At 47.7% G+C, this 13284-nt stretch overlaps 1 protein-coding gene across 1 annotated transcript; it reads right to left on the bottom strand.

Annotated features, from left to right (window-relative positions):
* Positions 1-4290: 4290 nt before the first annotated feature.
* LOC119275827 (rhomboid-like protein 20) lies at positions 4291-12237 on the bottom strand. Its single transcript, XM_037556750.1, has 8 exons — positions 11950-12237; positions 11746-11846; positions 9401-9541; positions 8940-9006; positions 8043-8197; positions 7857-7958; positions 7186-7305; positions 4291-4803 (listed from the first exon to the last, which is right to left on the bottom strand). Exons 1-8 carry the CDS (start codon positions 11975-11977, stop codon positions 4636-4638), a joined length of 882 nt encoding a protein of 293 aa, XP_037412647.1. The 5' UTR covers positions 11978-12237; the 3' UTR covers positions 4291-4635.
* Positions 12238-13284: the final 1047 nt, after the last annotated feature.

Raw genomic sequence — 13284 nt, 5'->3', positions numbered from 1 at the left:
TAGTTGCAGGGGTACTCCCCGCTCTGGCCGACGTGTGACGGCCAGAACAGGTCCTGAGAAGTGGTCCTATTGAGGTCTGGGATGTCGACGTAGACATGCAGCCCGTTGCCCTCGTCAGGGGCGGCGGCTGCACTTGTGGGACGTGCGGGGCAGCGCTCGCCGCGCATAGTTTGCGCTTCCTGAAGTTCCTCGTTCGCCTTGGTGATGAATTCTCGTGCACCTGGCGTCGTGCTCCTTGCTTGTGGGGGTGTGCGTCGAGGCATGCCTCCAAGTGGTGCCCAAGCACCTCCCTCGTCGCACTAGTCAGGTCAGAGGCTCTCCAAATGGAAGCCCCTGAGCCCGTCCTGAGGGAGGCGCCGGACGCGCCTTCCTATGCGGGAGGAAGCGACGCCCCAGCGGCAGGCGTGGAGCCTGAGGCGCTGCCGGCGGGTTTCTTTGCCTCAGGATGGCTCTTGGGGAGGAGCTGCTTCTTCTTCGCGGGGGTAGACTCGGGAGGCACGAGGCTGCCCTCGCCATCAGAGTTTTCAGCTGCTGCAGCACGATAGGCATGTTCGAGGGAGCAAACCGCGTCCTTCTCATCACAAGCTACCGTGATGATGCCGCTGCACCCTGGCATCTGAGGACGTTGTAGCCATGATGAGTAGCCGTCATGAACTTGGCGAGGGCAGGGTACCCAAGGATGGCTTTGTACTGGAGGCCGATGTGGGCCACGTCGAAGTCGATGAACTCAGTATGATAGTTGTCGCGTTTGCCGAAGGTGACTGAGAGGCGCACTTGTCCCAGGGGCGATGGAGCCGTTAGTCACCCCAGAGAATGGCCTGGTGGGCATGAGCTGGTCGTAGGGCACCTGAAGTGTCTCAAAGGTTTCGACAAAGAGGATGTTGAGGCCGGCGTCGCCATCGATGAGAGTCTTGGTGACGGAGATGTTGCTGATGGTGGGTGTGCACAGCATGGGGAGCGCGCCAGCAGTGGTGGCGCACCTGAGGTGGTCCTTGAAATCAAAGGTGATGGCGTACTGCAACCACCTGATGGGACGCACAGCCTCAAGCTTCGGGAGGGACGCAATCACCTCACGAGAGAACTGCTTGAAGATGCGGTTTGGGGCGGGTGCTTGAGCACCGCCGAGGATGCAGGCAATCGCGCGAGGCTCCTGATAGCCCCCAGCCCCCTCGTCCTGATGGTTGTTGTCGTTCTTCCTTAGCGGTGGCGTCAGTGGAGGGAAGCCAGCGTTGCCTGAAGGACGGGCCTCACGAGGCTGATCGCGCCAAGCTCCATCACGAGGCTGATCACGCCAGCCACCCTCGTGAGGCTGGTCGCACCAGCCCTGGCGAGGGTTGTGGTTGTCCCATCGGCCTCCGCCGCGGCCTCCTCCGCGGCCAAAGCCACGGTCACTGCGCTCGGGGCGGCGACCCAGGCGCTCGTCCTGGAGCGCCATGAGCTCCTGATAGTCGTTGGTGTTATGCGTGTGCACATTGTGGAAGACGCAGAACGGGCGTCCGTCCTTGGCGGGCTCGTCACGGTCGCGGTCGCGCTTCAGCTCGGGCTCGGCCGCCAGCACGACAGGGTCCTTGCGCTTCACTTCCTTAGTCTTCGCCTTCATGTCTTTGGGGTCGTCGTCTGGGTTCTTGAGGGAGAGGCGGCCTTCCTCTGCCCTAGCGCACCTGTCCGCCAGGTTGAACATCTCCAGCGTCGTGCACATGTCATCGTGGATGGCGAGCTCCTCACTCATCTTGACGTCCATGGCGCCCTCGATGGACGCCGAGATGATGGCTTCGTCCGAGGCCTTTGGGGTCTTGGGGCGGACCTGGGTGAAGCGCTGAATGTACTTGCGGAGAGTCTCGCCGAGGCGCTGCTTCACGCGCGCAGGTCATTGATGGTGAGGGCGCGGTTGCGGGTGCCTTGGAAGTTGGCGACGAACCGCTTGCGGAGCTCGTCCCACGAAGAGATCGACCCCTCCGGTAGATGCATGAGCCAGGAACGTGCGCCATCCTTGAGAGCCATGGGGAACCAATTCGCCATGACCTTGTCGTTGCCGTTTGCCGCCTCGATGCTCAACGCGTAGAGCTGAAGGAACTCCCATGGGTCGTGGACGCCGTCGTAGCGCGGGGGCAATTCTGGCTTGAACTTGACTGGCCAAACCACCTGGCACAGCTCGCGGGTGAAAGCACGGCAGCCCGCGGCGCTCACAGGAACGGCGCGCGCCGAAGAAGCGCGGTCCTCGTACCCATGCGCCGCAGCCTCTTGCACGGCTCGGTCTTGGTGCTGGCGCAGCGGTGCGAGGAGCGCACGCGCGTCGTGCTGTGGCCGCTGCACCACCTGGCAGCTGGCCTCGTCCCACGTCCGCGTTGGCGCCCCATGCGGCGGGTCCCGCGATCGCGCTTCACGCCGAGGCTCGACGTTGTCGCTGCACAGAGGAGGTGGTGGAGGTGCGTCGTGCGCCACGTCGCCCGCACGAGGTGGCAGAGGACGGAGCGAGTAGGAGGGCGTCGGGGCCTCGCCCGCGGCGTTGATGAGCTCGGTGATGCGACCAAGCCAGGCATCGTAGCCTTCGTTGGCGGGATAGTAGCGCAGCAGCTCACGCGCCATGAGGAGCGCCGCCTGCGCATTGCCGGCCCGCGACGAGCATGGGAAGACGAGGTCGTGGCCGGAGTGAGAAAAGGCATGGCGGTGTGGCCGTTACGTGGCATGGACGGTGGCAGGGAAGAATCCTGCTGCTCATGAGCAGCAGGGTCGGTGGCAGCGTTGGCCGCGTCGGAAGCGAAGTGGCGGGGAGCGGAGCGACCCGCAAGTGCCGTCTGAGCAACACGAGCAGCCCGACGCTTGGCACGAACACGGCGAGCGTTGGCCATTGAGATTGCGGAGCAAGAGCAGGGGCGGAGCGGAAGAGCTTCGGCGCACCCCTACTTGGCGCACCAAATGTCGGAATCGGGACTCCGCGGACCCAAAGAAAGGTTCGAACACTTGGGTGCGCACGAAGGACTTCGCTACGCTACTACTTGCCGCACGCCGTCTCACGGTGATGCCTCGGCGTGCCCGAGTGAACGGGGAAGGAACACGGAGATTTACCCAGGTTCGGGCCACCTTGTAGTGTAAAATCCTACTCCTACTTTGTGGTGGATTGGCTCGCGAGGAGAATGAGTATGAATCGGTACAAGGATGAACTGCCTCTCGGGGGCTCGAGAGTCGACCCCTCTCTATGGTGGAGACTAGCCTATACTTATAGTGACCTTGGCCCTCTTTTCTCATGGTTTAGGCGGGAAGGGATACCACAGAGGCCAATTTTGAAGGGGGACAGGAGTACACCCTATCCTGACTAAAGGTGGCCTTCGCCTGCAAAGTTTCTGGTCATGACGTAGTGGTGGGCTTGGCGATGACCTCCGTGCTGCCGAGATCGTGGTCTTTTTGCACTGGAATGGAAACCTTTGGGGATTCCTTGGGAACCCGCGTACGCCCTTGCCTCCTTAGCACCAAAGAGGAAACTGTCCTCTCCTGCGCCCGCCGGCGCCCTTCCTCGGCTTGGTCGCCATGGCTCACGTCACCACGCGCCTCGCGAGGTGGGTGCAAGCCTAGGATATCCGCCCCTCGGGAGGCAGCCTCGGAAGGCCGCTCCCCAGGAGGTCTTACGTCGTTTGCTTCGCGAGGCGAGGGCCCTCGCGAGGGTCTTGCTCCTGAAGTCCTAGGGTTGGGCCGCGTCGGGCCGTCGATGGAGCCACACGCTGGGCCATAGGCAGACGGGTCTGGGTACCCCCGGTCCCAGAACCCCGACAGGTATCAGTTTCGAAGATTTCATGAGAACACACGATGAAAACATATTCTGATTTGGACACACGATTTGGAGGAATTGCATTTTTTTAATACTCGACGATCAAGTTTCATATATAACCATGCGCCAACTTCCGGGATGATCACAATTAGTATTCTTTTTTTTCTTCACTATTACGACAGCCCGAGCCCCAAATGTTATGCTATATACTACTCCCTCTGTTGAAAAATACTCCCTCCGTTTCTAAATATAAATATATGACGTTTTAATAGTTCAATGTCACGTATTTCTCCGTTTCTAAATATATGATGTCTTAGTAGTTCAATGTCACATATTTAGGAATGAAGGGAGTACGGAATGAAGGGAGTACTAAATATACGACGTTTTAGTAGTTCAATGTCACATATTTAGGAATGAAGGGAGTACTAAATATATGACATTTTAGTAGTTCAATGTCACATATTAAGGGATTTTTCTTTATCAGTAGCTTAGAGTAAATATTATGATAATACTAATGCAGGAGGAACTTAGATCTGATTCATGTGTGCATAATGAAACTGCTTTCAGGCTGCAAAACAATTTTACACTATGATTGAAATTTTTATGTATCACCTATCCTACAAGCTGAATTTGAAATGGTACATTGCCTCTGAGTTGAGAAAACTCTTTAGTATTGACATGTGACCACATTAACTGCAGCAAATGTTTCCCGGCTTCCTAAGCTGTCAACTAGGAAGGAACATGTTCAACTTCTCCAAACCACTGCCATGAGTTCACCGATCTGTTGTCGAATGCGCGGGGAACAACCATTCATGGCCAGATATAACCAGTTCACCCCGCCATATTTATCAGCAAAGTTGCGGTGAGTCAGCTCAATGAGACTGCGCTTCAAGTAGGATGTTTGTGGCTACATTGATATCATTTCTGGCTCGCACAAGGGCCTGTCTCGCAGCATTGCTGTCAAAGCCCATCGATACCAGCATAGCAATGGAGGACTCTGGGGGCTCCACAACAGGAGCAAACCCAGTAGACGGCTGGTTCTGTTTGCAAAAGGAACATGATCAAAAGATTAACCAGCGTAAATAGCATCAGGTTGTTGGTTTCCTTTTGTGAAATGCACAGACATTCGATATTGATAAGTTTAAAGTCTTGTAACCCCGCAATCAATAGGTGTTGTGTGCAGAAAAAAAAATACAGATAATGGTTTGTACATACCAAATGAAACCTAGTAACCCATTAGATGTGAACTATCAATAGTCTTGTCAACAATATCAACCATACAGGCAAGTCTGCTATTTATACTTGGGTTCAGGTTAAATATCTAATTGGTCCATGTTCACTTCAATGGCTGTATATCTTCGACACATATGATTGAATGGTACCACAAAAATAATATCTAACTCGGTGAAAGTTGCCCGTTATAATATGCTTACGTGGCCATCTGCACTTCATGTGAACAGACACTGTCTAAACAATGAACAATCAACACCAGTTCAGAATCCAGAATGACGAAGAAAATATTAACCTTGCAGGCATTTTTGTATTTATTATAAGGACTGTGATATTTGGCACACGTGTGCCATATAAGCAAAACTGCCACACCTCTACTTTTTTCATTTTAAAGTACCACACGATTCCTCGTCCTTTGACCTCGCCTCCTCCCAAACGACCCTGTAGGCTCGCCCGAGAAACCCGCTTCTCCCGTACATCTCGGGCACCCACCCCTGAGAAAACTGTCACTTCTTCACGTCTACCACATGATTTCTCCTCAGGACAAAGTTACCATGATATTTGTATGCAAGTTATCAGGCCTGTGTTGCATAACTTACCGTGCTATTTACATAGAATGTACCAGGTATCTATGTTTCAAAAACTACATCCCTTCAAAGTTACCACTGTGTTTTGTACACAAGTTATAAGGTCTTCAATGTGTAAAATACCGTGATACTTACACATAAGTTATCAGGGTATATGTACATCAACCTCCCCCCGGTCAAAGTTATCATGAGGGATTGTACATGAGTTACCGGGTCTACAGTTCGTATATTATCATGGTACTTGCACCTAAAAACCTGGGTGTGTTTCGGTAGCTTTTTCCATAGGTTAAAAATTACCACGAAGTTTTAGCGTAACTTATCATGCCTATAGCACGTGTGCCCTCATGACACTAAATATTATGTGACTTTCTTGTGGCACGCCATGCGTTCTGTTCATCCAAGAGGCCCACGCGCGAGGCGAGTGTATGTTTTTAATAACTTAGTTTCCTTTGATAAAAAAGTTATCATCATGTTTATATTGCAAGTTATCGGTTATGCGGTGCTTATATTATCATGTTATTTACACAAAAAATATTGAGGATGTTTTGAACAACTTTTTTCCGGGACAAAAAGTTATCATGGTGATTCTAGGTAACCTATCAAGCCCGTAATGCTTAAAATATCATGCTATTTACACAAAATTTATCAGGGGTATGTTTTAGCAAATCCCCCTCCCCTCATGGGTCAAAAACTTATCATGGTGTTTAGTTATCGCAGTGCATATGTTTTCATGCTATTTACACATAAAAATGCCAGGGGAGGGAGGTATACTACCGTGCTATTTACATAGAAGATGCCGGAGTATCTTTTCAAAAAAAATCCCTACGGTCAAAGTTACCATGGTGTTTCTACCTCAGTTATCAGATGTGCGCTGCGTATATTACCATCTATTTATACATAAATTATCGAGTATCTTTTCACATTTGTCTTCCCCAATGGTTAAAGTTACCATGATGTTTGTATCTAAATTATCAGGTCTATGGCGTGAATGTTATCGTGCTATTTACAGAAATTACCGGGGGCGGGTTCAACAAATTTATTCCCAATGATCAAAGTTACCACGAACATGTCAAAAACAGTATTTCCCTTAGCTTGCTGAACAATGAGTGTCATCGGTGAGGTGGTTAGCTCCCTTTGTTGATTACCTGCAGAACAGAGATCAAATCCTAGTCCAAGCATTATTTTTGTTGAAAATCGGGAAGGCGCGTGGGCCATAATTGACGATTACGAAAATTAGGAAGGCACGAGCGGGTGTGCCCGATAAAATCGGGGAGGGCGTGCGGGAAAGGAAAGAAATCGGGGGAGGTCGTGCGGAAAAGGAAGGAGATCGGGAGGCATGCGGGAAAGGAAAGAAATCAAGAGGACGTGCAGGGAAGGAAGGAGATCAGGGGGAAACTGACGGCGCTAGATGCGTGTGGCAGTTTCGCAATCTGCCACACGGTTGCCAAATACATTTTTCGTTATTATAAAGGTACTTTAGCGTTGCTAATATTTAACCAGGCAATTTCTCAGTTCAACTCGACAGCTGTCCTTCACGTGAACAGAATCTAAAGGGATCAATGCACGGAGAAATCAAGCTTCCAAAATAGCATTTCACAAACTAACCTGAACAGTACGGCCTGTATGCGAAGGCACATTTCCAACAAGACTTCTTGACGGCCGAGATGAGCTTGCTGAAGGAGGTGCAAAAAATCTTGCGAAAAATGATGCAACAATCTGTGGAAGCTGCACAAAGGAGAAGGAACTTAACAAGAAAACAAAGCATAAAAAATAGAGCATCTACACTCTACAGGGATTTATATATGAAAATAATTGCAAGGAACACCGACAATATTAATCAATAATTTGAGCATTAATATACTTCAATTAACACCAACTGCTACCATTAGTCAGCATGGACCATACTGGCTGTCTTGTATGTTTTCTTAATTACTTGATAACACCAGTACCTAGACATAACCTATGCCAACATTACATTACTTGCTGATTGCATATCTAATAATTTGGAAAGCCGGGTCATGGACAACAGCCAAGGGTATCATCCAAGGGGCACTAACTTCTTTAAATGAAAAGGAGCTAGAACTACCATGGTGCTGATAAGATATAACGCATAATTTCAGGCAAGCCAGAGAACTACACAGAAAAATGAAAATCAACCATATAAAAATGACAACCAAAAAGATAAAAGGTCAATAGCAGTCCATCGTGCAAAGAAAAAGGTAACAGGACTACACAGAAGTGCAAAACGGGAAGGAAAAAAAAAGAGATCTTATAACCTTCCTCCGGCGGATGCCAAACACATTGAGACGATAGAGCGAACCGGCAATCAGGCCACAAATACCAGGAATAAGGGAACGCTTCCAAGAAGATACAAGAAGCTGCCATGAGAAACAGGATAGGTGAGTAATTTAATATTCAAATTTAAATGGTATAGAAATGGTTCAGTTCTGATACAAACTAACCTGCAGGCCAGCTAGGTATATGAATGATTTGTCACTGAAATTAACGCCAAAAATACGAAATCGTGAAGTGATGGGAATGTCGAGGAAAAAAGGAATAAACGAGGCAAATATAAGGCCATAAGGTCCAGATGCAAGAGCAGTGATGTAGTTTGTATCTGCAAGAAAAACATGAAAGGGGGTGTCTAAATAATCTCATAACTGGATAACAGAGAACTCAACGAGGACATATACCCACAATATGCAATGCTCATGATCACACAGGTGAAACAAAGCAATGCTCATGATTACACGGCTAATTGCCGTATAATATTACTGTGTAACCTCCTAGCACCAGCATTTCTATTGAGAAACTATGTTTGGAAGAAATCAATAGTCTAACTGTATATGATGGCATGCAACCAACATCTCTAGATAAGGCTCACTGTAGTTAACTTGAATTAACAGCATACAACAGCAAAGCAGAGTGCAGCCAAAGAGAGCCTAAATCTTAGATTTAACACACAAAAATATCATATGTTATGGGAAAATTCTGTCTCACAAAGATACATCTACTAGTTGCAGCACTAAATGACGCTTTACGCTGCTAATTGGTCTACTGACATTTTATCAGAAGTTAGATATCAAGTAAACTGTATTAGTCCCTCTGTAAACAAATGCAAATGTTTTAAGTCACTTCTTATATTTGTTTACAGAGGGAGTACAATATTTGTACATTTCCTTTTTGAGCAAGTACAACGAGCCATCTCAAGAACATCTTAATTACAGAGGTTCTAGAGGAGAATGGTAACAGTGTTATAAAGTAGCAGAGCCCATAGGTCATTAGCAATGTGCTCTTTTTCTTTTCCTTAAAGAAGGGTCTAGAGATGTTAGTCTCAGCAGTTCATCTAAATAGCATACCTTTCAGGAGAACCAAAGATAGAATCTCAAGAGGTAATGATACTGCGATAGCGAATAAACTAAAAACCTGCACAGCAGATTGAAAAATATAAGCACTTGTGTTGTAGTTTTCTTACTAAGAAGCTTAAATATTTCATCTACTTCAATGTAACTTATTGAACTGAATCTGCATGTCACGTTAATTGCATTGTATGGCCCCAAACTTTCATGGGCATAACACAGACTCGTTAACTTGAGAACTTAACATTTAACTCTTTATACACTGCCAAAGTGTTTCACTTGGGTCAATTAGGACAATATTTGAGGCAACGCATACAGAATAGGTTTAAACCACCTTAAAAGTTTATGGACTTGAGTTCTCAAATCGAGACATAATAATGTCATTTACTCCTGCTTCAGCCGTATTATTGATGTTGTTTATCTATCTTCATTAAATACCCGAGAGAATAACAAGTACTTACAGAGTATTTGTTAGAGCCCATCTGCCTCTCAAACACACGGAAATAATACAGAAGGTAGAGTCCAAACATCAACTCTGGTGTTGACTGAAAGGCAAATAGAGATGCAAATATCCTCCAAACTCGAAAATTCTTTATGATGTCCTGCAAGAATAAAAGAAAAATGTTCAAACTTCATACATATGTGTAACAAATCTCCAAGTAATAGAACATATGCAGCCGACCACATGTTTTGAATTTTAGTAGCTCGATCTCTAGGACAAATGAAATATTAATTGAACATCACTGACAGCTACAGGTTTGGATGCAATCACTACCGAGATTTAACTATTCACCCCTGGTTCCCCAAGAAAGACTTGCAGCATTTAGTATCACTAAAAGTTTAAAAGTCGAAGGTGCACATATAAAATGGAACATAAGAAAGTAGCATCGTGCGCCAAAGGTCATATTGGTCAACTTGTCACCATACATTTTTCCTAACGATTATCCATAAGAGTTGTTAACACTTAAGCTATATGCCCTGTAAATTTTAAAGTTGAAGTGTTCAGAATTAAATTTGGAAGACGCGTGCCCAGATTCCAGTAAATGAAAGTTCCATCGTGCCCATCAGTCAGTTAACAGTTGAGAAACCTAAGCTAACAACCTTCTGTAGCTCCTTATGCAATTCCAATAGGTGTACTTCAATGAAACTTGTATGCCCCATAATTAATGAGGGTTAAATGCCTTAAATGCCTATAGGAGAACTTCCTGACATGCTTGGGAGCAAAGAAATAGTTTATAAGGATTCCTGTCAAATTCTTTAACAAATGGACTATCAGATAAGAATTTCAGAAGAAAACTACCAGTCTTACCTTAAGTTTTCTTCTCTTTGTCTAGAATTGATGTGTGAAGTCTGACATAAGACATTTGAAGTTCTCCCATGTTTTTGGTTCCAGTAGGATTCTAGGGTACATGACAGCCCAATTACTGTGGCTTTATATTTCTGCGTTTTCGAGTAACTGTGTCCAAATTGGGTCTTAACAGGTATTATTGACATGGGATGCCTCTACTCACTAAAGTACCAATAGCCAATTATTCCTACTGATTTGTGTACAAGCCATGTAAGTATGGGAACCGGTCGTCGCCTCATCGGTATAGCTCCAGTGCAGCATCAGGATAGAAACTAAAGTTATTGTCATGAAGGAAAACGAAAAAGGTACAACCATGTATTGGAATGTCCCAGTAGAAACGCCTTAATCCAAAGCCCAGCCCACCAAGGATTCATGCTACTGTGGCACGGAACATAGGCCTCCAGCCCAGTAAGGATTCATATTGCTGTGGCACACAACACAGGACATTCTTTTGTACTAGTTCCACCGGTGTGGTTGGAGCTAAAAAAGGGAAATGGACTACAGCAAGCTAACAAAGGGAAATGAACTACAGCACTCTGCAGTTCCACGGTTTAATTTTAATCCAGATTTGAACACCCCTGCCCTAGCATACCAGCAGAATCTACCAACCAATTCTCGAATGCCAGACTAAGGCAAGCACAACAGGCACGCCAACACCTATAGTTCTTACCACAAAGAACACCACCAATTCGACGCTTAGACACCCATCCACCCAAATGGACACACGGGCGATCAATCCTAGCCACTCCACTTATGACCAAACTTTTGTGTCCGATTACTAGTGTAAAATTCGGAGCCCAAAGTTTTTCCAAGCAAGGCTGAAAAACTTGCTTGGATGTCCGTTTTAGTTTCCTTAAATACCAGTATTATACCATTCCTGGGCCACTTACACCTGAGAAATGTTATAGACCTCAATGGGCCACACTTATTTTCCGATGAAAGTTGATGACCGGCGGGAGATAGAGGCGAGACAATGCGAAAGAGCTAGCAACAGCGGCGATGACCATGGGAGTGAGCTCTATGGTGGCGGCGGCAGTGAACTCATGACGCTTGGCTGCGACGAGAGTGGGCCCTACGGCAGCAAGCCGTGAAGTGGCGGTGAGACGGTGATGAGAGCGAGTTCATGGACGACGAGAGAAGGTCATCTAGACCGCCTGGCAGACTAGAACTAGCATGAGGGCAGCAGTATGTTCAGTTGGCATCCAATCTCTACTTCCCTGTAGCTGTCACTGAATGGCAGTTCATCAAAAAAGAACTTTAACAACCGAAAATGTATTCAAGAGTTTCGTTGGTGGCTAGTAGAACACCGGACCGCCCCTGTAAAATGTTCACAGGGGTATATATTTCAGAGCTCCTAAGCCGGGCCTAACCAACGGATTCACGCCCAAGAGCATCACGTCGCGTCTAAGGGACCAGAACTAGTCAAGATTCGGCGGCTGACTGAGGCTACCAACTGACCTGGTAGGAGAGGCCGAGGGCGCGGGCTCGGCGGTTCACACTGAAGACGACAGAGAGGAGGCCGCTGGCGAGGACGATCGCCCGCGTCACCGGCGCGTTATCTGCGAACAAAACGGGGCCGTTCCGATCAGGCGATCAGAACACGCCAGTTGAATCGAGAAAGACGATTTGTGGGGCGGGGGTGAACCCGAGGTGGGAGCTTACGGAATCCGGAGACGCCTCCGCCCTGCATCGTTATCCCGCCGGGAACGCGGCCGCCGGGCGAGGAGGCAGATGCGCTGTTCGTCCGACGAGGCGATGGGACCGTGGGCAGCCGGCCGGCCGGCCAGTACGCACCCGCGGCCGCCGCCTCCTCTTCTCGGCGGGCTCTCGTTTACTGGTTCCGGGAGTCAGTCCCCGAGAAGAGAAGGGGAGGAGATGCGTAGGTGCGGTGGCAACAGCTGGAGGAGAACGAGTTTTTGGTTGCAGCCAGGGGTAGATGGCTATAGTCGCGGTATTCTGAGGGAGATGGAACGGAACACGTTGACGGTAGAGGTTGTTGGGGAGCGCTTTGGGCTCTCCGGCGTGGAGATTTCCACACGAATAAAATACACTAAAGGCATTAGAAGTATTTCAAGTGTGTTTTTTTTAGGGATGCCCTTGGGCGCATTAGTATTTCAAGTGTGTTAATTATCCCTCCGAATAAATATAAGAGTGTTTACAGTGATCTAAACGTTCTTATATTATGGGGCAGCTACGCGTCAGCCTCCGCCGCCTCACAAGCCCCTGACACAACCGATAAGCCAAACGTCTCCATCTACTTTGCAACAGATGTCTTGTTGTGGAGACATTCGCAACAAAGGTTATGTTGCGGTTTTTGTTAACATAGGTTGTGTTGCAAAATTATTATTTTGCAACATGGATCGTGTTGCAGATATTTTTTTTCAACATGGGTCGTGTTGCAGGATTTTCTTGCAACATAGGCTGTCTTATGGGATCTAGCCCTTAGTCGGTTTGCTACAAGAGAGGATAGTTGCAGAACCTCTTTCTGAAACAATGGACCAGTTGCAGAACATTGGTACGGAAGATTTGGCTCTGACCGTATGATTAAAAGTCCATCCGATGGACATGGAGGCGGCGGACGCTCGCACAAGATCGATCGGTTGAAGGGAATCATTTCCCTTATATTATTAAAAAAAGGAGTAGGCCTTAAAAGTTTGAAATCGTTCACCGTGGGTCTTAAATGTGTGTAAGTTGTTCACCGCGGGTCCTAAAAGTATTTCAAGTGTGTCAAATAGGTCCTAAAAATCACGGGTAAAATACATATATAGGACCCGCGGTGAACGATTTCAAACTTTGAGGACCTACTTGACACACTTGGAATACTTTTAGGACCTCCAATGTATTTTACTCTTTTCAGACAGCGCGTATTTCTACCTCAGCTCTCCAGTTAAGGTTGGTCATGGTTGGAGTAACATAGATAGTAACATGCATGCTACATAAGCAGAAAATGTAATGTGGCAAGTAATTAAAGATAAGAGAGATAAATAGAGTAACCTC

The sequence above is a fragment of the Triticum dicoccoides genome, chromosome 3B, assembly GCF_002162155.2.
Source record: "Triticum dicoccoides isolate Atlit2015 ecotype Zavitan chromosome 3B, WEW_v2.0, whole genome shotgun sequence".
Lineage (NCBI taxonomy): Eukaryota > Viridiplantae > Streptophyta > Magnoliopsida > Poales > Poaceae > Triticum > Triticum dicoccoides.
This window is presented reverse-complemented; position numbering and strand designations above follow the sequence as displayed.